Below are 24,488 nucleotides of genomic sequence, written 5' to 3' on the forward strand. Positions count from 1 at the left end.
CGGGTCGAAATTTTGAATTTTGATATCTCAGCTCTCGAAGGGTCTAGATCCTCCATTTTTGCACTCAGGTCAAAGTCTCACAGCCCTCTATCATAATCCAGAGTTTTGAGAAGATTGGAGAAACTTAATTTTTGGCCCGAAAACGAAAAAAAACAAAAGGGGTAACACTGTCGTTTTTTTTTTCGGGTCGAAATTTTGAATTTTGATATCTCAGCTCTGGAAGGGTCTAGAGCCTCCATTTTTGCACTCAGGTGAAAGTCTCAAGGCCCTCTATCAGAATCCAGAGTTTTGAGAAGATTGGAGAAACTTAATTTTTCGCCCGAAAACGAAAAAAACAAAAGGGGTAACACTGTCGTTTTTTTTCCGGGTCGAAATTTTGAATTTTGATATCTCAGCTCTCGAAGGGTCTAGATCCTCCATTTTTGCACTCAGGTCAAAGTCTCACAGCCCTCTATCATAATCCAGAGTTTTGAGAAGATTGGAGAAACTTAATTTTTGGCCCGAAAACGAAAAAAAACAAAAGGGGTAACACTGTCGTTTTTTTTTTCGGGTCGAAATTTTGAATTTTGATATCTCAGCTCTGGAAGGGTCTAGAGCCTCCATTTTTGCACTCAGATGAAAGTCTCAAGGCCCTCTATCAGAATTCAGAGTTTTGAGAAGATTGGAGAAACTTAATTTTTCGCCCGAAAATGAAAAAAAACGAAAGGGGTAACACTGTCGTTTTTTTTTTCGGGTCGAAATTTAGAATTTTGATATCTCAGCTCTGGAAGGGTCTAGAGCCTCCATTTTGCACTCAGGTCAAAGTCTCACAGCCCTCTATCATAATCCAGAGTTTTGTTAAGATTGGAGAAACTTAATTTTTCGCGCGAAAATGAAAAAAAAACGAAAGGGGTAACACTGTCGTTTTTTTTTTCGGGTCGAAATTTTGAATTTTGATATCTCAGCTCTGGAAGGGTCTAGAGCCTCCATTTTTGCACTCAGGTCAAAGTCTCACAGCCCTCTATCATAATCCAGAGTTTTGATAAGATTGGAGAAACTTAATTTTTCGCGCGAAAATGAAAAAAAAACGAAAGGGGTAACACTGTCGTTTTTTTTTTCGGGTCGAAATTTAGAATTTTGATATCTCAGCTCTGGAAGGGTCTAGAGCCTCCATTTTTGCACTCAGGTCAAAGTCTCACAGCCCTCTATCATAATCCAGAGTTTTGAGAAGATTGGAGAAACTTAATTTTTCACCCGAAAACGAAAAAAAACGAAAGGGGTAACACTGTCGTTTTTTTTTCGGGTCGAAATTTTGAATTTTGATATCTCAGCTCTGGAAGGGTCTAGAGCCTCCATTTTTGCACTCAGGTGAAAGTCTCAAGGCCCTCTATCAGAATCCAGAGTTTTGAGAAGATTGGAGAAACTTAATTTTTCACCCGAAAACGAAAAAAACAAAAGGGGTAACACTGTCGTTTTTTTTCCGGGTCGAAATTTTGAATTTTGATATCTCAGCTCTCGAAGGGTCTAGATCCTCCATTTTTACACTCAGGTCAAAGTCTCACAGCCCTCTATCATAATCCAGAGTTTTGAGAAGATTGGAGAAACTTAATTTTTCGCCGAAAACGAAAAAAAAACGAAAGGGGTAACACTGTCGTTTTTTTTTTCGGGTCGAAATTTTGAATTTTGATATCTCAGCTCTGGAAGGGTCTAGAGCCTCCATTTTTGCACTCAGATGAAAGTCTCAAGGCCCTCTATCAGAATTCAGAGTTTTGAGAAGATTGGAGAAACTTAATTTTTCGCCCGAAAACGAAAAAAAACGAAAGGGGTAACACTGTCGTTTTTTTTCGGGTCGAAATTTTGAATTTTGATATCTCAGCTCTGGAAGGGTCTAGAGCCTCCATTTTTGCACTCAGGTGAAAGTCCCAAGGCCCTCTATCATAATCCAGAGTTTTGAGAAGATTGGAGAAACTTAATTTTTCGCCCAAAAACAAAAAAAAACGAAAGGGGTAACACTGTCGTTTTTTTTTCCGGGTCGAAATTTTGAATTTTGATATCTCAGCTCTGGAAGGGTCTAGAGCCTCCATTTTTGCACTCAGGTGAAAGTCTCAAGGCCCTCTATCAGAATTCAGAGTTTTGAGAAGATTGGAGAAACTTAATTTTTCGCCCGAAAATGAAAAAAAACGAAAGGGGTAACACTGTCGTTTTTTTTTCGGGTCGAAATTTAGAATTTTGATATCTCAGCTCTGGAAGGGTCTAGAGCCTCCATTTTGCACTCAGGTCAAAGTCTCACAGCCCTCTATCATAATCCAGAGTTTTGATAAGATTGGAGAAACTTAATTTTTCGCGCGAAAATGAAAAAAAAACGAAAGGGGTAACACTGTCGTTTTTTTTTTCGGGTCGAATTTTTGAATTTTGATATCTCAGCTCTGGAAGGGTCTAGAGCCTCCATTTTTGCACTCAGGTCAAAGTCTCACAGCCCTCTATCATAATCCAGAGTTTTGATAAGATTGGAGAAACTTAATTTTTCGCGCGAAAATGAAAAAAAACGAAAGGGGTAACACTGTCGTTTTTTTTTCGGGTCGAAATTTTGAATTTTGATATCTCAGCTCTGGAAGGGTCTAGAGCCTCCATTTTTGCACTCAGGTCAAAGTCTCAAGGCCCTCTATCAGAATCCAGAGTTTTGAGAAGATTGGAGAAACTTAATTTTTCGCCCGAAAACGAAAAAAAACGAAAGGGGTAACACTGTCTTTTTTTTTTTCGGGTCGAAATTTTGAGGTTCGATATCTCAGCTCTGGAAGGGTCTAGAGCCTCCATTTTTGCACTCAGGTCAAAGTCTCACAGCCCTCTATCATAATCCAGAGTTTTGAGAAGATTGGAGAAACTTAATTTTTCGCCCGAAAACGAAAAAAAACGAAAGGGGTAACACTGTCGTTTTTTTTTTCGGGTCGAAATTTTGAATTTTGATATCTCAGCTCTGGAAGGGTCTAGAGCCTCCATTTTTGCACTCAGGTGAAAGTCCCAAGGCCCTCTATCATAATCCAGAGTTTTGAGAAGATTGGAGAAACTTAATTTTTCGCCCAAAAACAAAAGAAAACTAAAGGGGTAACACTGTCGTTTTTTTTTCCAGGTCGAAATTTTGAATTTTGATATCTCAGCTCTGGAAGGGTCTAGAGCCTCCATTTTTGCACTCAGGTGAAAGTCTCGTGGCCCTCTATCAGAATTCAGAGTTTTGAGAAGATTGGAGAAACTTAATTTTTCGCCCGAAAATGAAAAAAAACGAAAGGGGTAACACTGTCGTTTTTTTTTTCGGGTCGAAATTTAGAATTTTGATATCTCAGCTCTGGAAGGGTCTAGAGCCTCCATTTTGCACTCAGGTCAAAGTCTCACAGCCCTCTATCATAATCCAGAGTTTTGATAAGATTGGAGAAACTTAATTTTTCGCGCGAAAATGAAAAAAAAACGAAAGGGGTAACACTGTCGTTTTTTTTTCGGGTCGAAATTTTGAATTTTGATATCTCAGCTCTGGAAGGGTCTAGAGCCTCCATTTTTGCACTCAGGTCAAAGTCTCACAGCCCTCTATCATAATCCAGAGTTTTGATAAGATTGGAGAAACTTAATTTTTCGCGCGAAAATGAAAAAAAACGAAAGGGGTAACACTGTCGTTTTTTTTTTTCGGGTCGAAATTTAGAATTTTGATATCTCAGCTCTGGAAGGGTCTAGAGCCTCCATTTTTGCACTCAGGTCAAAGTCTCACAGCCCTCTATCATAATCCAGAGTTTTGAGAAGATTGGAGAAACTTAATTTTTCACCCGAAAACGAAAAAAAACGAAAGGGGTAACACTGTCGTTTTTTTTTTTCGGGTCGAAATTTTGAATTTTGATATCTCAGCTCTGGAAGGGTCTAGAGCCTCCATTTTTGCACTCAGGTGAAAGTCTCAAGGCCCTCTATCAGAATCCAGAGTTTTGAGAAGATTGGAGAAACTTAATTTTTCGCCCGAAAACGAAAAAAAAAAGGGGTAACACTGTCGTTTTTTTTCCGGGTCGAAATTTTGAATTTTGATATCTCAGCTCTCGAAGGGTCTAGATCCTCCATTTTTGCACTCAGGTCAAAGTCTCACAGCCCTCTATCATAATCCAGAGTTTTGAGAAGATTGGAGAAACTTAATTTTTCGCCCGAAAACGAAAAAAAAACGAAAGGGGTAACACTGTCGTTTTTTTTTTCGGGTCGAAATTTTGAATTTTGATATCTCAGCTCTGGAAGGGTCTAGAGCCTCCATTTTTGCACTCAGATGAAAGTCTCAAGGCCCTCTATCAGAATTCAGAGTTTTGAGAAGATTGGAGAAACTTAATTTTTCGCCCGAAAACGAAAAAAAAACGAAAGGGGTAACACTGTCGTTTTTTTTTCGGGTCGAAATTTTGAATTTTGATATCTCAGCTCTGGAAGGGTCTAGAGCCTCCATTTTTGCACTCAGGTGAAAGTCCCAAGGCCCTCTATCATAATCCAGAGTTTTGAGAAGATTGGAGAAACTTAATTTTTCGCCCAAAAACAAAAAAAAACGAAAGGGGTAACACTGTCGTTTTTTTTTCCGGGTCGAAATTTTGAATTTTGATATCTCAGCTCTGGAAGGGTCTAGAGCCTCCATTTTTGCACTCAGGTGAAAGTCTCAAGGCCCTCTATCAGAATCCAGAGTTTTGAGAAGATTGGAGAAACTTAATTTTTCGCCCGAAAACGAAAAAAAACGAAAGGGGTAACACTGTCGTTTTTTTTTTCGGGTCGAAATTTTGAATTTAGATATCTCAGCTCTAGAAGGGTCTAGAGCTTCCATTTTTGCACTCAGGTGAAAGTCTCGTGGCCCTCTATCAGAATTCAGAGTTTTGAGAAGATTGGAGAAACTTAATTTTTCGCCCGAAAATGAAAAAAAACGAAAGGGGTAACACTGTCGTTTTTTTTTCGGGTCGAAATTTAGAATTTTGATATCTCAGCTCTGGAAGGGTCTAGAGCCTCCATTTTGCACTCAGGTCAAAGTCTCACAGCCCTCTATCATAATCCAGAGTTTTGATAAGATTGGAGAAACTTAATTTTTCGCGCGAAAATGAAAAAAAAAACGAAAGGGGTAACACTGTCGTTTTTTTTTTCGGGTCGAAATTTTGAATTTTGATATCTCAGCTCTGGAAGGGTCTAGAGCCTCCATTTTTGCACTCAGGTCAAAGTCTCACAGCCCTCTATCATAATCCAGAGTTTTGATAAGATTGGAGAAACTTAATTTTTCGCGCGAAAATGAAAAAAAACGAAAGGGGTAACACTGTCGTTTTTTTTTTCGGGTCGAAATTTAGAATTTTGATATCTCAGCTCTGGAAGGGTCTAGAGCCTCCATTTTTGCACTCAGGTCAAAGTCTCACAGCCCTCTATCATAATCCAGAGTTTTGAGAAGATTGGAGAAACTTAATTTTTCACCCGAAAACGAAAAAAAACGAAAGGGGTAACACTGTCGTTTTTTTTTCGGGTCGAAATTGTTAAATTTCGATATCTCAGCTTTAGAAGGGTCTTGAGTCTCCATTTTTGCACTCAGGTCACAGTCTCGTGGCCCTCTATCAGAATTCAGAGTTTTGAGAAGATTGGAGAAACTTAATTTTTCGCCCGAAAATGAAAAAAAACGAAAGGGGTAACACTGTCGTTTTTTTTTCGGGTCGAAATTTAGAATTTTGATATCTCAGCTCTGGAAGGGTCTAGAGCCTCCATTTTGCACTCAGGTCAAAGTCTCACAGCCCTCTATCATAATCCAGAGTTTTGATAAGATTGGAGAAACTTAATTTTTCGCGCGAAAATGAAAAAAAAACGGAAGGGGTAACACTGTCGTTTTTTTTTTCGGGTCGAAATTTTGAATTTTGATATCTCAGCTCTGGAAGGGTCTAGAGCCTCCATTTTTGCACTCAGGTCAAAGTCTCACAGCCCTCTATCATAATCCAGAGTTTTGATAAGATTGGAGAAACTTAATTTTTCGCGCGAAAATGAAAAAAAACGAAAGGGGTAACACTGTCGTTTTTTTTTTCGGGTCGAAATTTAGAATTTTGATATCTCAGCTCTGGAAGGGTCTAGAGCCTCCATTTTTGCACTCAGGTCAAAGTCTCACAGCCCTCTATCATAATCCAGAGTTTTGAGAAGATTGGAGAAACTTAATTTTTCGCCCGAAAACGAAAAAAAACGAAAGGGGTAACACTGTCGTTTTTTTTTTTCGGGTCGAAATTTTGAATTTTGATATCTCAGCTCTAGAAGGGTCTAGAGCCTCCATTTTTGCACTCAGGTCAAAGTCTCACAGCCCTCTATCATAATCCAGAGTTTTGAGAAGATTGGAGAAACTTAATTTTTCGCCCGAAAACGAAAAAAAACGAAAGGGGTAACACTGTCGTTTTTTTTTCGGGTCGAAATTTTGAATTTTGATATCTCAGCTCTGGAAGGGTCTAGAGCCTCCATTTTTGCACTCAGATGAAAGTCTCAAGGCCCTCTATCAGAATTCAGAGTTTTGAGAAGATTGGAGAAACTTAATTTTTCGCCCGAAAACGAAAAAAAACGAAAGGGGTAACACTGTCGGTTTTTTTTCGGGTCGAAATTTAGAATTTTGATATCTCAGCTCTGGAAGGGTCTAGAGCCTCCATTTTTGCACTCAGGTGAAAGTCCCAAGGCCCTCTATCATAATCCAGAGTTTTGAGAAGATTGGAGAAACTTAATTTTTCGCCCAAAAACAAAAAAAAACTAAAGGGGTAACACTGTCGTTTTTTTTTCCGGGTCGAAATTTTGAATTTTGATATCTCAGCTCTGGAAGGGTCTAGAGCCTCCATTTTTGCACTCAGGTGAAAGTCTCAAGGCCCTCTATCAGAATCCAGAGTTTTGAGAAGATTGGAGAAACTAAATTTTTCGCCCGAAAACGAAAAAAAACGAAAGGGGTAACACTGTCGTTTTTTTTTTCGGGTCGAAATTTTGAATTTAGATATCTCAGCTCTGGAAGGGTCTAGAGCCTCCATTTTGCACTCAGGTCAAAGTCTCACAGCCCTCTATCATAATCCAGAGTTTTGATAAGATTGGAGAAACTTAATTTTTCGCGCGAAAATGAAAAAAAAACGAAAGGGGTAACACTGTCGTTTTTTTTTCGGGTCGAAATTTTTAATTTTGATATCTCAGCTCTGGAAGGGTCTAGAGCCTCCATTTTTGCACTCAGGTCAAAGTCTCACAGCCCTCTATCATAATCCAGAGTTTTGATAAGATTGGAGAAACTTAATTTTTCGCGCGAAAATGAAAAAAAACGAAAGGGGTAACACTGTCGTTTTTTTTTTCGGGTCGAAATTTAGAATTTTGATATCTCAGCTCTGGAAGGGTCTAGAGCCTCCATTTTTGCACTCAGGTCAAAGTCTCACAGCCCTCTATCATAATCCAGAGTTTTGAGAAGATTGGAGAAACTTAATTTTTCACCCGAAAACGAAAAAAAACGAAAGGGGTAACACTGTCGTTTTTTTTTTTCGGGTCGAAATTTTGAATTTTGATATCTCAGCTCTGGAAGGGTCTAGAGCCTCCATTTTTGCACTCAGGTGAAAGTCTCAAGGCCCTCTATCAGAATCCAGAGTTTTGAGAAGATTGGAGAAACTTAATTTTTCGCCCGAAAACGAAAAAAACAAAAGGGGTAACACTGTCGTTTTTTTTCCGGGTCGAAATTTTGAATTTTGATATCTCAGCTCTCGAAGGGTCTAGATCCTCCATTTTTGCACTCAGGTCAAAGTCTCACAGCCCTCTATCATAATCCAGAGTTTTGAGAAGATTGGAGAAACTTAATTTTTCGCCCGAAAACGAAAAAAAACGAAAGGGGTAACACTGTCGTTTTTTTTTTCGGGTCGAAATTTTGAATTTTGATATCTCAGCTCTGGAAGGGTCTAGAGCCTCCATTTTTGCACTCAGATGAAAGTCTCAAGGCCCTCTATCAGAATTCAGAGTTTTGAGAAGATTGGAGAAACTTAATTTTTCGCCCGAAAACGAAAAAAAACGAAAGGGGTAACACTGTCGTTTTTTTTTCGGGTCGAAATTTTGAATTTTGATATCTCAGCTCTGGAAGGGTCTAGAGCCTCCATTTTTGCACTCAGGTGAAAGTCCCAAGGCCCTCTATCATAATCCAGAGTTTTGAGAAGATTGGAGAAACTTAATTTTTCGCCCAAAAACAAAAAAAAACGAAAGGGGTAACACTGTCGTTTTTTTTTCCGGGTCGAAATTTTGAATTTTGATATCTCAGCTCTGGAAGGGTCTAGAGCCTCCATTTTTGCACTCAGGTGAAAGTCTCAAGGCCCTCTATCAGAATCCAGAGTTTTGAGAAGATTGGAGAAACTTAATTTTTCGCCCGAAAACGAAAAAAAACGAAAGGGGTAACACTGTCTTTTTTTTTTTCGGGTCGAAATTTTGAATTTAGATATCTCAGCTCTAGAAGGGTCTAGAGCTTCCATTTTTGCACTCAGGTGAAAGTCTCGTGGCCCTCTATCAGAATTCAGAGTTTTGAGAAGATTGGAGAAACTTAATTTTTCGCCCGAAAATGAAAAAAAACGAAAGGGGTAACACTGTCGTTTTTTTTTCGGGTCGAAATTTAGAATTTTGATATCTCAGCTCTGGAAGGGTCTAGAGCCTCCATTTTGCACTCAGGTCAAAGTCTCACAGCCCTCTATCATAATCCAGAGTTTTGATAAGATTGGAGAAACTTAATTTTTCGCGCGAAAATGAAAAAAAAACGAAAGGGGTAACACTGTCGTTTTTTTTTCCGGGTCGAAATTTTGAATTTTGATATCTCAGCTCTGGAAGGGTCTAGAGCCTCCATTTTTGCACTCAGGTGAAAGTCTCAAGGCCCTCTATCAGAATCCAGAGTTTTGAGAAGATTGGAGAAACTTAATTTTTCGCGCGAAAATGAAAAAAAAACGAAAGGGGTAACACTGTCGTTTTTTTTTTCGGGTCGAAATTTAGAATTTTGATATCTCAGCTCTGGAAGGGTCTAGAGCCTCCATTTTTGCACTCAGGTCAAAGTCTCACAGCCCTCTATCATAATCCAGAGTTTTGATAAGATTGGAGAAACTTAATTTTTCGCGCGAAAATGAAAAAAAAACGAAAGGGGTAACACTGTCGTTTTTTTTTTCGGGTCGAAATTTTGAATTTTGATATCTCAGCTCTGGAAGGGTCTAGAGCCTCCATTTTTGCACTCAGGTCAAAGTCTCACAGCCCTCTATCATAATCCAGAGTTTTGATAAGATTGGAGAAACTTAATTTTTCGCGCGAAAATGAAAAAAAACGAAAGGGGTAACACTGTCGTTTTTTTTTTCGGGTCGAAATTTAGAATTTTGATATCTCAGCTCTGGAAGGGTCTAGAGCCTCCATTTTTGCACTCAGGTCAAAGTCTCACAGCCCTCTATCATAATCCAGAGTTTTGATAAGATTGGAGAAACTTAATTTTTCGCGCGAAAATGAAAAAAAACGAAAGGGGTAACACTGTCGTTTTTTTTTTCGGGTCGAAATTTAGAATTTTGATATCTCAGCTCTGGAAGGGTCTAGAGCCTCCATTTTTGCACTCAGGTCAAAGTCTCACAGCCCTCTATCATAATCCAGAGTTTTGAGAAGATTGGAGAAACTTAATTTTTCGCCCGAAAACGAAAAAAAACGAAAGGGGTAACACTGTCGTTTTTTTTTCGGGTCGAAATTTTGAATTTTGATATCTCAGCTCTGGAAGGGTCTAGAGCCTCCATTTTTGCACTCAGGTCAAAGTCTCACAGCCCTCTATCATAATCCAGAGTTTTGATAAGATTGGAGAAACTTAATTTTTCGCGCGAAAATGAAAAAAAACGAAAGGGGTAACACTGTCGTTTTTTTTTTCGGGTCGAAATTTAGAATTTTGATATCTCAGCTCTGGAAGGGTCTAGAGCCTCCATTTTTGCACTCAGGTCAAAGTCTCACAGCCCTCTATCATAATCCAGAGTTTTGATAAGATTGGAGAAACTTAATTTTTCGCGCGAAAATGAAAAAAAACGAAAGGGGTAACACTGTCGTTTTTTTTTTCGGGTCGAAATTTAGAATTTTGATATCTCAGCTCTGGAAGGGTCTAGAGCCTCCATTTTTGCACTCAGGTCAAAGTCTCACAGCCCTCTATCATAATCCAGAGTTTTGAGAAGATTGGAGAAACTTAATTTTTCGCCCGAAAACGAAAAAAAACGAAAGGGGTAACACTGTCGTTTTTTTTTCGGGTCGAAATTTTGAATTTTGATATCTCAGCTCTGGAAGGGTCTAGAGCCTCCATTTTTGCACTCAGATGAAAGTCTCAAGGCCCTCTATCAGAATTCAGACTTTTGAGAAGATTGGAGAAACTTAATTTTTCGCCCGAAAACGGAAAAAAACGAAAGGGGTAACACTGTCGTTTTTTTTTCGGGTCGAAATTTTGAATTTTGATATCTCAGCTCTGGAAGGGTCTAGAGCCTCCATTTTTGCACTCAGGTGAAAGTCCCAAGGCCCTCTATCATAATCCAGAGTTTTGAGAAGATTGGAGAAACTTAATTTTTCACGCGAAAATGAAAAAAAAAACGAAAGGGGTAACACTGTCGTTTTTTTTTTCGGGTCGAAATTTTGAATTTTGATATCTCAGCTCTGGAAGGGTCTAGAGCCTCCATTTTTGCACTCAGGTGAAAGTCTCGTGGCCCTCTATCAGAATTCAGAGTTTTGAGAAGATTGGAGAAACTTAATTTTTCGCCCGAAAATGAAAAAAAACGAAAGGGGTAACACTGTCGTTTTTTTTTTCGGGTCGAAATTTAGAATTTTGATATCTCAGCTCTGGAAGGGTCTAGAGCCTCCATTTTGCACTCAGGTCAAAGTCTCACAGCCCTCTATCATAATCCAGAGTTTTGATAAGATTGGAGAAACTTAATTTTTCGCGCGAAAATGAAAAAAAAACGAAAGGGGTAACACTGTCGTTTTTTTTTCGGGTCGAAATTTTGAATTTTGATATCTCAGCTCTGGAAGGGTCTAGAGCCTCCATTTTTGCACTCAGGTCAAAGTCTCACAGCCCTCTATCATAATCCAGAGTTTTGATAAGATTGGAGAAACTTAATTTTTCGCGCGAAAATGAAAAAAAACGAAAGGGGTAACACTGTCGTTTTTTTTTTCGGGTCGAAATTTAGAATTTTGATATCTCAGCTCTGGAAGGGTCTAGAGCCTCCATTTTTGCACTCAGGTCAAAGTCTCACAGCCCTCTATCATAATCCAGAGTTTTGAGAAGATTGGAGAAACTTAATTTTTCGCCCGAAAACGAAAAAAAACGAAAGGGGTAACACTGTCGTTTTTTTTTCGGGTCGAAATTTTGAATTTTGATATCTCAGCTCTGGAAGGGTCTAGAGCCTCCATTTTTGCACTCAGATGAAAGTCTCAAGGCCCTCTATCAGAATTCAGAGTTTTGAGAAGATTGGAGAAACGTAATTTTTCGCCCGAAAACGAAAAAAAACGAAAGGGGTAACACTGTCGGTTTTTTTTCGGGTCGAAATTTTGAATTTTGATATCTCAGCTCTGGAAGGGTCTAGAGCCTCCATTTTTGCACTCAGGTGAAAGTCCCAAGGCCCTCTATCATAATCCAGAGTTTTGAGAAGATTGGAGAAACTTAATTTTTCGCCCAAAAACAAAAAAAAACTAAAGGGGTAACACTGTCGTTTTTTTTTCCGGGTCGAAATTTTGAATTTTGATATCTCAGCTCTGGAAGGGTCTAGAGCCTCCATTTTTGCACTCAGGTGAAAGTCTCAAGGCCCTCTATCAGAATCCAGAGTTTTGAGAAGATTGGAGAAACTTAATTTTTCGCCCGAAAACGAAAAAAAACGAAAGGGGTAACACTGTCGTTTTTTTTTTCGGGTCGAAATTTTGAATTTAGATATCTCAGCTCTGGAAGGGTCTAGAGCCTCCATTTTGCACTCAGGTCAAAGTCTCACAGCCCTCTATCATAATCCAGAGTTTTGATAAGATTGGAGAAACTTAATTTTTCGCGCGAAAATGAAAAAAAAACGAAAGGGGTAACACTGTCGTTTTTTTTTCGGGTCGAAATTTTTAATTTTGATATCTCAGCTCTGGAAGGGTCTAGAGCCTCCATTTTTGCACTCAGGTCAAAGTCTCACAGCCCTCTATCATAATCCAGAGTTTTGATAAGATTGGAGAAACTTAATTTTTCGCGCGAAAATGAAAAAAAACGAAAGGGGTAACACTGTCGTTTTTTTTTTCGGGTCGAAATTTAGAATTTTGATATCTCAGCTCTGGAAGGGTCTAGAGCCTCCATTTTTGCACTCAGGTCAAAGTCTCACAGCCCTCTATCATAATCCAGAGTTTTGAGAAGATTGGAGAAACTTAATTTTTCACCCGAAAACGAAAAAAAACGAAAGGGGTAACACTGTCGTTTTTTTTTTCGGGTCGAAATTTTGAATTTTGATATCTCAGCTCTGGAAGGGTCTAGAGCCTCCATTTTTGCACTCAGGTGAAAGTCTCAAGGCCCTCTATCAGAATCCAGAGTTTTGAGAAGATTGGAGAAACTTAATTTTTCGCCCGAAAACGAAAAAAACAAAAGGGGTAACACTGTCGTTTTTTTTCCGGGTCGAAATTTTGAATTTTGATATCTCAGCTCTCGAAGGGTCTAGATCCTCCATTTTTGCACTCAGGTCAAAGTCTCACAGCCCTCTATCATAATCCAGAGTTTTGAGAAGATTGGAGAAACTTAATTTTTCTCCCGAAAACGAAAAAAAACGAAAGGGGTAACACTGTCGTTTTTTTTTTCGGGTCGAAATTTTGAATTTTGATATCTCAGCTCTGGAAGGGTCTAGAGCCTCCATTTTTGCACTCAGATGAAAGTCTCAAGGCCCTCTATCAGAATTCAGAGTTTTGAGAAGATTGGAGAAACTTAATTTTTCGCCCGAAAACGAAAAAAAACGAAAGGGGTAACACTGTCGTTTTTTTTTCGGGTCGAAATTTTGAATTTTGATATCTCAGCTCTGGAAGGGTCTAGAGCCTCCATTTTTGCACTCAGGTGAAAGTCCCAAGGCCCTCTATCATAATCCAGAGTTTTGAGAAAATTGGAGAAACTTAATTTTTCGCCCAAAAACAAAAAAAAACGAAAGGGGTAACACTGTCGTTTTTTTTTCCGGGTCGAAATTTTGAATTTTGATATCTCAGCTCTGGAAGGGTCTAGAGCCTCCATTTTTGCACTCAGGTGAAAGTCTCAAGGCCCTCTATCAGAATCCAGAGTTTTGAGAAGATTGGAGAAACTTAATTTTTCGCCCGAAAACGAAAAAAAACGAAAGGGGTAACACTGTCTTTTTTTTTTTTTCGGGTCGAAATTTTGAATTTAGATATCTCAGCTCTAGAAGGGTCTAGAGCTTCCATTTTTGCACTCAGGTGAAAGTCTCGTGGCCCTCTATCAGAATTCAGAGTTTTGAGAAGATTGGAGAAACTTAATTTTTCGCCCGAAAATGAAAAAAAAAGAAAAGGGGTAACACTGTCGTTTTTTTTTTTCGGGTCGAAATTTTGAATTTTGATATCTCAGCTCTGGAAGGGTCTAGAGCCTCCATTTTTGCACTCAGGTGAAAGTCCCAAGGCCCTCTATCATAATCCAGAGTTTTGAGAAGATTGGAGAAACTTAATTTTTCGCCCAAAAACAAAAAAAAACGAAAGGGGTAACACTGTCGTTTTTTTTTCCGGGTCGAAATTTTGAATTTTGATATCTCAGCTCTGGAAGGGTCTAGAGCCTCCATTTTTGCACTCAGGTGAAAGTCTCAAGGCCCTCTATCAGAATCCAGAGTTTTGAGAAGATTGGAGAAACTTAATTTTTCGCCCGAAAACGAAAAAAAACGAAAGGGGTAACACTGTCTTTTTTTTTTTTTCGGGTCGAAATTTTGAATTTAGATATCTCAGCTCTAGAAGGGTCTAGAGCTTCCATTTTTGCACTCAGGTGAAAGTCTCGTGGCCCTCTATCAGAATTCAGAGTTTTGAGAAGATTGGAGAAACTTAATTTTTCGCCCGAAAATGAAAAAAAACGAAAGGGGTAACACTGTCGTTTTTTTTTCGGGTCGAAATTTAGAATTTTGATATCTCAGCTCTGGAAGGGTCTAGAGCCTCCATTTTGCACTCAGGTCAAAGTCTCACAGCCCTCTATCATAATCCAGAGTTTTGATAAGATTGGAGAAACTTAATTTTTCGCGCGAAAATGAAAAAAAAACGAAAGGGGTAACACTGTCGTTTTTTTTTCCGGGTCGAAATTTTGAATTTTGATATCTCAGCTCTGGAAGGGTCTAGAGCCTCCATTTTTGCACTCAGGTGAAAGTCTCAAGGCCCTCTATCAGAATCCAGAGTTTTGAGAAGATTGGAGAAACTTAATTTTTCGCGCGAAAATGAAAAAAAACGAAAGGGGTAACACTGTCGTTTTTTTTTTCGGGTCGAAATTTAGAATTTTGATATCTCAGCTCTGGAAGGGTCTAGAGCCTCCATTTTTGCACTCAGGTCAAAGTCTCACAGCCCTCTATCATAATCCAGAGTTTTGATAAGATTGGAGAAACTTAATTTTTCGCGCGAAAATGAAAAAAAAACGAAAGGGGTAACACTGTCGTTTTTTTTTTCGGGTCGAAATTTTGAATTTTGATATCTCAGCTCTGGAAGGGTCTAGAGCCTCCATTTTTGCACTCAGGTCAAAGTCTCACAGCCCTCTATCATAATCCAGAGTTTTGATAAGATTGGAGAAACTTAATTTTTCGCGCGAAAATGAAAAAAAACGAAAGGGGTAACACTGTCGTTTTTTTTTTCGGGTCGAAATTTAGAATTTTGATATCTCAGCTCTGGAAGGGTCTAGAGCTTCCATTTTTGCACTCAGGTCAAAGTCTCACAGCCCTCTATCATAATCCAGAGTTTTGATAAGATTGGAGAAACTTAATTTTTCGCGCGAAAATGAAAAAAAACGAAAGGGGTAACACTGTCGTTTTTTTTTTCGGGTCGAAATTTAGAATTTTGATATCTCAGCTCTGGAAGGGTCTAGAGCCTCCATTTTTGCACTCAGGTCAAAGTCTCACAGCCCTCTATCATAATCCAGAGTTTTGAGAAGATTGGAGAAACTTAATTTTTCGCCCGAAAACGAAAAAAAACGAAAGGGGTAACACTGTCGTTTTTTTTTCGGGTCGAAATTTTGAATTTTGATATCTCAGCTCTGGAAGGGTCTAGAGCCTCCATTTTTGCACTCAGATGAAAGTCTCAAGGCCCTCTATCAGAATTCAGAGTTTTGAGAAGATTGGAGAAACTTAATTTTTCGCCCGAAAACGAAAAAAAACGAAAGGGGTAACACTGTCGTTTTTTTTTCGGGTCGAAATTTTGAATTTTGATATCTCAGCTCTGGAAGGGTCTAGAGCCTCCATTTTTGCACTCAGGTGAAAGTCCCAAGGCCCTCTATCATAATCCAGAGTTTTGAGAAGATTGGAGAAACTTAATTTTTCACGCGAAAATGAAAAAAAAACGAAAGGGGTAACACTGTCGTTTTTTTTTTCGGGTCGAAATTTTGAATTTTGATATCTCAGCTCTGGAAGGGTCTAGAGCCTCCATTTTGCACTCAGGTCAAAGTCTCACAGCCCTCTATCAGAATTCAGAGTTTTGAGAAGATTGGAGAAACTTAATTTTTCGCCCGAAAACGAAAAAAAACGAAAGGGGTAACACTGTCGTTTTTTTTTTCGGGTCGAAATTTAGAATTTTGATATCTCAGCTCTGGAAGGGTCTAGAGCCTCCATTTTGCACTCAGGTCAAAGTCTCACAGCCCTCTATCATAATCCAGAGTTTTGATAAGATTGGAGAAACTTAATTTTTCGCGCGAAAATGAAAAAAAAACGAAAGGGGTAACACTGTCGTTTTTTTTTCGGGTCGAAATTTTGAATTTTGATATCTCAGCTCTGGAAGGGTCTAGAGCCTCCATTTTTGCACTCAGGTCAAAGTCTCACAGCCCTCTATCATAATCCAGAGTTTTGATAAGATTGGAGAAACTTAATTTTTCGCGCGAAAATGAAAAAAAATGAAAGGGGTAACACTGTCGTTTTTTTTTTCGGGTCGAAATTTAGAATTTTGATATCTCAGCTCTGGAAGGGTCTAGAGCCTCAATTTTTGCACTCAGGTCAAAGTCTCACAACCCTCTATCATAATCCAGAGTTTTGAGAAGATTGGAGAAACTTAATTTTTCACCCGAAAACGAAAAAAAACGAAAGGGGTAACACTGTCGTTTTTTTTTTTCGGGTCGAAATTTTGAATTTTGATATCTCAGCTCTGGAAGGGTCTAGAGCCTCCATTTTTGCACTCAGGTGAAAGTCTCAAGGCCCTCTATCAGAATCCAGAGTTTTGAGAAGATTGGAGAAACTTAATTTTTCGCCCGAAAACGAAAAAAACAAAAGGGGTAACACTGTCGTTTTTTTTCCGGGTCGAAATTTTGAATTTTGATATCTCAGCTCTCGAAGGGTCTAGATCCTCCATTTTTGCACTCAGGTCAAAGTCTCACAGCCCTCTATCATAATCCAGAGTTTTGAGAAGATTGGAGAAACTTAATTTTTCGCCCGAAAACGAAAAAAAACGAAAGGGGTAACACTGTCGTTTTTTTTTTCGGGTCGAAATTTTGAATTTTGATATCTCAGCTCTGGAAGGGTCTAGATCCTCCATTTTTGCACTCAGGTCAAAGTCTCACAGCCCTCTATCATAATCCAGAGTTTTGAGAAGATTGGAGAAACTTAATTTTTCGCCCGAAAACGAAAAAAAACGAAAGGGGTAACACTGTCGTTTTTTTTTTTCGGGTCGAAATTTTGAATTTTGATATCTCAGCTCTGGAAGGGTCTAGAGCCTCCATTTTTGCACTCAGGTCAAAGTCTCACAGCCCTCTATCATAATCCAGAGTTTTGGGAAGGTTGGAGAAACTTAATTTCGTCCGAAAAAAAAAACGAAAGGGGTGCCACTGTCGTTTTTTTTTTCGGGTCGAATTTTTGAGTTTCGATATCTCAGCTCTGGAAGGGTCTAGAGCCTCCATTTTTGCACTCAGGTTTAAGTCTCATGGCCCTCTATCAGAATCCAGAGTTTCAAGAAGATTCGAAAAACTTATTTTTTCACACTGAAAAAAAAAACGACAGCGGTACCACTGTCGTTTTTTTTTTTTGGGTCGAAATTTTTAGTTTCTCTGATTTTCTTGAAACTCTGGATTCTGAGTCTCTCTCTCACACACTAATGTCAGCACGGCCCGTTTATATGCGTTCTCCTCACGCCAAGATTGAAATTTTACTGAAATCACAGACAGGCGTTTGTCATTTGAACTTGACTCACTTGTTCACCGCTCGGCTCCGTCCCCTCGCCACTCTCCCGCCACAGACTTCGCTGAACCACGCCCATTGCATTTATTAGTGGAGACAGATGTTCGGAAATAGAATTGAGCGAATAAACACTGACACATTTTTAATATCATCATTTATTTCAGGAACCTTAATGTATAAAAAATCAAAATATATGCGACACAAAAAAGGGACAGTGTTAGAGCTCCCCCTAAATGTCTCAAAGTGAGGCGATCCCAGGTCCTTTTCAGGGGAGCCGAGCTCCCCTTAGCTCCCCCGTAATTCGAACACGGGTGCGAACCACACTAAAAATGTAAACCACACTAAAAAAGTAAAATATGGACAAACCCAACCATTAGTTCAAATGGAAACAATTTTTTTTAACCCAACAGTTGGGTTTGTCCATATTTGACGGCTTTATTGAGTAATAATTGGCTTTATGCCCAGCTGCACTACTTCCTGAACTTCAGCCAGCACCTTGTTTCCTGTCTGCCATTATTGGCCAAATTGATCAAGCATGTTTAAAGGGACATATTATTATTTCAGGCTCCAGGGTTAAACAATTGAGAAAAAATACTATACGGTTCATTAGTTAACTACCTTGAACTAACATTCTTCAGCATTTATTAATATTAATTTCAACATATACATCATTCAAATCAATGTTTGTATTTGATAACATTAGTTAATGCAACTAACATGAACACACAATGAACAGCTGGATTATTATTAACTAACATTAACAAATTTCGAAAATAAATAAAATTGCTCATGTTCGTTAATATATTAACTAATGAACCTTAGTATAGTGTTACCAGTAATATTTGGGAATTATAGAGATTTACCAATGAATTCATGTGTTGTTACAAGAACGATCTGATCATGTGCGTTTAATATCTCCACAGATGTGATTCATTTTGAATCTTCGAGCTCCAAACTCAAAGCACTGAATCCTCACGGGACTCGGTGTCCTTCGGGGTTGAGCTCACCTTTACGGATGAACCCGATCGGATCAGGGATGTACGTTCCTCCACAGAACCCGGTTCTGGGTCAGTCTTTCCCTTTCCCCAGTCCTGTCTCGGATCCCCGGCCGTTCCCGCTCTCCCACAGAGCGTTTCCGGACGGCGGCGACGGATGCTTCGACTGCCGCAACGCGTTCCTGAGCTTCTCCGGTCTGACGGACCCGAGGCGATGCCAGAAGTTCTTCATCTGCAAGTTCTGCGAGAAGGAGTACGTGAGTCTGGGAGCGCTGAAGATGCACATCCGCACACACACTCTGCCGTGTGTGTGTAAGCTGTGCGGGAAGGCCTTCTCCAGGCCCTGGCTGCTTCAGGGACACATCCGCACACACACAGGTACACACACTCTTACAAAGGTTGTGAAACGTTATAAAGGTTATAAAATATTTTTATTTGAGAAAAGCAGAAAATGAAAAAAAAAAAATACTGTATTTTTTTTTGTTACATTTACGGTGAAAACAAAACAAAACAAAAGAACTGGCAGCTGATGTGGTTGCCAGAAATTTACGGTAACAAAATACAGAAGCAAAATTTTGGGAATGTTTTTCAGTTTACATTTTTAAAACTTTCTGTTAAACAACTGAGTTAAAAGCACATATGTCTATGTGAGTATTTTAAGTCTATTTTGCTGCTGTGTGAAAAAAAAATCAGCAAAACGCGCCGGCATGTTTGTCGACCACAGAGGGTTAAAAATCACAATATTTTTATTTTATTTTAATATGCAAAAATATTTATATAAATGCATGGAAAAACAAAAAGCTAACAGGAAAACGCGTAGTATCCGTTATTAATATTTCATTGTTTCTCTCTTAATTTTGCATGTGTTCATAATTTCTTTGTGTGACCAAACAGTTTGGCAGGTTGCCTTGCGTTATTATCACAAATAAAACAAACAAATGGGGTGATGTTAAAAAAATGCATGCAAAATATGCATGTTAAAAAAATGATATGTTACAGTAAGTCTGTAAAATGATACATCAGTGGAGGAAAATACTGGTCTGAAAGGAATCTGTCACTCAAACATGTGTCATCTCTTCAGTCTTAAAAATAAGTATTTTCAAAGAATTTTTTTTCTTAGTATGAAGAACATTTTTATAATCCCCCATAAACAACCTTTTGTCCAATGGAAAGGTTTCATGGATGTTAACAGTACTTCATGAAGCTGTCGATGCCAATGAAGAACATTATTAGTGACGTATACTATAGTTATAACAGTAAAGTATGCGTAATTACAAGTAACTAACCCTAAACCGTAACTCTAGTAAGTACATGAAGTAAATTAGTATTAGTCAGTACTTATTTGAATAAGTACAACTATATTTTTAAGTGTTCTTCATATTTTCTGCTGTAAAAAAATGATCGTGATTTTACCGGTAAAAGACTGTAAAAATGCTACCGTGAAAAACTGTTAATCGGTTAACAGAAAGCGTCTGTACTATATACGGTAAATAACTGTGATAAATCACTTTACTGTAAAATACCGTTAAATTTACAGTTTTTGAAAGTGAAAAAGAACAACTCACTGTATAATTTACAGTGAAAAAAACATAAATTGACATTCCCACAATTCCCTGCGTGACACTTCACATTTGATGTATTTTTGTTGAAATAACTGTTTCTTAGTTTTTTTTCTAATCAGTAATGTACATTAGGGTTTTATGTCACATTTAATGTTGTAAAATTAGACATTATTGGATTATGTTCTACAAGAAACATTTCCCCTGTTGCAGTTATTTATGAAAATATTTAATAATACCTTTATAATGCAGTATGCATTAAGGCTTTAATTAAAGTGTGTTTTTTACAGTGTAAGTGACATTTTAATTTCAGGTGAACTACTTCTAATAGAAGTATAAAAATGATGCATTGTAATTCTGAAACACACACACACACACACACAAAACATTCTCTAATAATGTCTAATATTCTAAAAGTATTGTAATGCATTGTAATTTTGAAAAACGATAAGACTACCTGAGGTGATGTAATGTTTGCAGGTGAGAAGCCGTTCTCCTGCCCTCACTGCAGCCGTGCGTTCGCTGACCGCTCAAACCTGCGAGCGCATCTACAGACACACTCCGAGATCAAGAGATACCAGTGCAGAAGCTGCTTCAAAACCTTCTCCAGGATATCTCTCCTGAGCAAACACGAGGAGGTCGGCTGCTGCGCCGCGTCCTGAGGAAGAGGACCAGACCTCGGCCTACTCGCTCACACACTCCACGCATGCAAACTATAAAGCACAGTACGCGTGTGTGAGAGTGGCCTTGCACATTTCTTAGTTGTTCTAATGATGATTTTTCAGGGTACGGTTTTGTAATGGAGAAATTTCTAAACAAACAATAAAATAATATTTTTCTAATAATATAATATGTGTCTTGTTTATAGTATAACAGCTGCCATGTGCTTCTTTTTGTTTGTTAAAGTCCCCCTGTAGACAATATTTTTTCCCTTAAAACTCATATTTGATCACCAAAATGACATATTTAAACGTTTTCCTTAAATTAATTCCTTGAATGTAACTTGACACCCTTGCCTCATTTAGTATGCACGGTTCTATGAATATGCAAATGAGCCCCGCCTCCACTTACCGACTCAGCTCAGATATCCACAGGTTGACGATCACACGTTGATCTGATTGGCAAGAGTAAAAACAATGTGTGAGAGGGAAAAAGCGCTGGAAAGAATGATAACTCAGCAGTTATATAGTTAAAGGTACAATATGTAGGATTTTTGCAGTAAAATATCCAATGTTATATATTTTGTTTAGTTGATTACTTACAATATCCCAAATGTTTCCAACTATTTGTAAATTGTGAGAAAAAAACGGGGCGTGTCAGCAGGGGTGAGGAGTCGCCAGTCAATGACGTCATATCCGCGTTACCCCCGGTTTCTGCAATAGTAACCATGGCGACAGATGTGGACAACTGGGTTGGTTATGCCCGTTTCGCGAGCTCAACAGCGTGAGCGTCCCTAGCAGGGTTTTGTTCAAATATTATAGACCATGGCAAGCAGACTTGAAGAGGACTAAAACGAAGATCAACATCTTTCGAGATGCCGAGAACTCCACGTCCGCGACTAACTTCAACTTAGAGACACGAGTGTTGCATGTTACTTGAGCAAACAGGTGAGCAAATCAATGCATGTAAAACTAATCAATGTTATATAGTTCAACATGATGAAAAGTTAGAATATGATCTGTATGTTATTCTCTAATGTTAATCTAGCTTAGTCTCATACAGCCGACAAACAACCTAACGAACAACGTTCAACACACACAAATGCCGTTTAGTGTGATAGTGAAACTGTTAGAGCGAGTGAAGCAGCGCTGCGTTACCTCATGTTTAATTCCTCTAATAAACTGACCTGTGTGAGTAATTCAGCGTGTATATCCGCGGGACTCGCGTTGCGTGTGGCGCTGGTATACGTCAAGCAATCGCGCCCTGCTTCATACTACTGTCATGTTAAAAACATCAGTGTATTCACTCATCCATAAAAGATTCATCAGCTTGACGACAAGATCCATAATTCCTCTTAATGCGGAATATACGTCATTAATATACGCCTTTTTTATTGTGAGAGGTTAGCGACCCCTGGTGGCGAAACAATCTTGCACATTGTACCTTTAAACTAATTTGCTTTCTAAGTTTAAAATTTCACAACTCACTTTTACGAACAAATTCGACTACATTTCCAAATTTTTCACCTGCCAACAAACACACACACACACACACACATATATATATATATATATATATACATATATACACACACTCTTAGAAGAAATGGTTCTATTTAGAACCAAAAATGGTTCCATCCCCCGCTTCATATATGGAACCCCATGGTTCTATATAGAACCCAGAGGAACCCTTTTTTAAGAGTGTACAGTATAGAACCTTTTAGGGGTTCCAAATATGTAGCACTGATAGTACCTTTTAAGGTTCTATATAGAACCTTTTCTTCGAAGAAAACGAAAACGAGGGAACAGAAAACAAACGGAATCTCAGAATCCAGTCACAAAACAGAAGTTTACTGTAAAACATGCAATTCAATGGAATGAATAAATAAAAAGCATGTCAGAATACTTAAATCAAATCTCCATATAGGCTAGTGTCTGTGAATTATAAACCAAAGAAGTCTGTCTAATCAGTGCACTCGACACCGTCCACTATGGTTTTAGACACCACTGCGAACGGCTGTGTGTGTAGTGGACGATTTCAGACACAGCCTTTGTTGCTATAGTTACCCTTGTTATTGATTACACACACCTGTGTCTTGTTAGCCTCTTTATATACCCCAGTGTTTCACTTGTCTTTGGTCGGTTGTTGTCCTTACATGTGTTTTTTTTTTATAAGTCTCTTTTCCCTCATCTAAAAGAAATGTAGAGTTTGTCTGATCACTGATTAAAAAAACAACACTTTTCCCCTTTTCACTTCACTCAATAAAGCAAATAGAGCTTGGCAATAAAGCTGAACCGCATTGAAAACTATGATGGATTGACTCATATCAAGGCCTGTCTCTCTCGTGTTTTACCATAGTCATGACACAGCAGACACACACTGGAATGTGTTTATCCGCACTGGAGCCGGCGTGACCAAACCTTCACCTCCAACACTAAATTTACATCCGTGTCATTCCTCAGCCGTTCCACCAATCCCACTGTCTGCGAGAGCAACGCTGGACGTCTACTTTCACCAGACCTTTTTAATGTGGATATGAATGAATTGTCTGAACAATTAAGTGACTGTAAGACTGAATGCATGCTGGGTAATATCTTATTCAATCTTGGACATTTTTTCTCCAAGTAGTGCTGGCTTTCAACAGCTGCTAAATATTTACTCTGAGTCTGGGATTAAATATGACATGAATATCATGGAAAGAACAGTGTTGCCATTATATGTAGAACAAAAGGGGATAGATTTGTATGTCATAATGACTCGAAAAAAGATTCGTTCATTTTGATGACCGAGTTCGAACAGGAGAGTCACGAAAGCGCATCACAGAACAGAGCAAGGCGAGCATTTGAGCTTATAAAACTTAAACTTTGTTATTTATTTATTAAACGAGCGATCGTTTCCCTTGATAAGACCCTTATTCATCGTCTGGAATCGTTTAAAGCCCTTTGAACAGTTTGCACTGAAACTCTCATTTGGACATTGAACCGTTTGGTTCCCATTGAAGTCCATTATATGGAGAAAATCCTCCAACGTTTTCATCAAAAACTTTAATTTCTTTTCGACTGAAGAAAGAATGACATGGACATCTTGGATGACATGGGGGTGAATAAATTATCAGCAAAACTTTTTTTTAAAGTGAACTACTTCTTTAAGATAAACCTTTTTAAAGCATACTGTACATCTTTTTATACTGCTTAAAAAAGTGAGCCTATGTAAGCTTCAGGTTGCCAAAAATTATTGTATAAGGATCATATTTAAAAAACCGAGATACAGCAGTGCAAGTAATCTACTGTATTTTGTATGTCAAGAGTAAAAACCTTTATGGATTTAATGAGAAATTTGATTACAATTATAAATGTATAATTCACAGAATGCTATTAATATGCTGTTTGGTAAACTCTAGGCAAAGTGGTGCGATACCAGTCATCTATGATTGCCTGTTTAAATGATTTCTATTGTTTGTGTAGGTTGTTTTCTCTCTAATGGACCTTGAGTCTGGAAATAAAGTTGAATTGAATTGTAGCTGAATCTCTGGGTTAGAACGAGCTGATAAACTGCAGACGTGATCTTGACCCCTGTCACTGTGTGCTCCATGACGTTCCTCCTAACTATAACCAGTGTGACTCCACAAAAGTCTATAAATAGGCTGTAGTTGGGGTGAGGGAGGCATGGGCTCGGCCCTAAAGTGCTTCAGATGGGACAAAATAGATCCCGAGTCTCTATTTCTGACCAGCTGAAGAATAAGCCAAGCAGGACGGCGTCTATTCTTGCTCTGGAATCCAGAGAGTTTCCAACTACCCTAATGAGTCAGCGTCTCCGTTTCCACTGGTGTCTGCACTCTTCCACTCCTTCACACTCCTTCCATACTACTTCATATTCTTTCACACTCCTTCAAATTTCTTCACATTCCTTCATATTCCTTTAAACTCCTTCATATTCCTTTAAACTCC

General features: G+C 38.6%; 1 protein-coding gene across 1 annotated transcript; it reads left to right on the plus strand.

Annotated features, from left to right (window-relative positions):
* The first annotated feature begins 18,181 nt into the window (after positions 1-18,181).
* Positions 18,182-20,699, plus strand: snai3 (snail family zinc finger 3). The gene is made up of 2 exons (XM_039691347.2): positions 18,182-18,700; positions 20,362-20,699. The coding sequence occupies exons 1-2, from the start codon at positions 18,343-18,345 to the stop codon at positions 20,541-20,543; spliced, it is 540 nt and encodes a 179-aa protein (XP_039547281.2). The 5' UTR covers positions 18,182-18,342; the 3' UTR covers positions 20,544-20,699.
* The last annotated feature ends 3,789 nt before the right edge of the window (positions 20,700-24,488 follow it).

The sequence above is a fragment of the Pimephales promelas genome, chromosome 1, assembly GCF_988280905.1.
Source record: "Pimephales promelas chromosome 1, fPimPro1.hap1.1, whole genome shotgun sequence".
Classification (NCBI taxonomy): domain Eukaryota; kingdom Metazoa; phylum Chordata; class Actinopteri; order Cypriniformes; family Leuciscidae; genus Pimephales; species Pimephales promelas.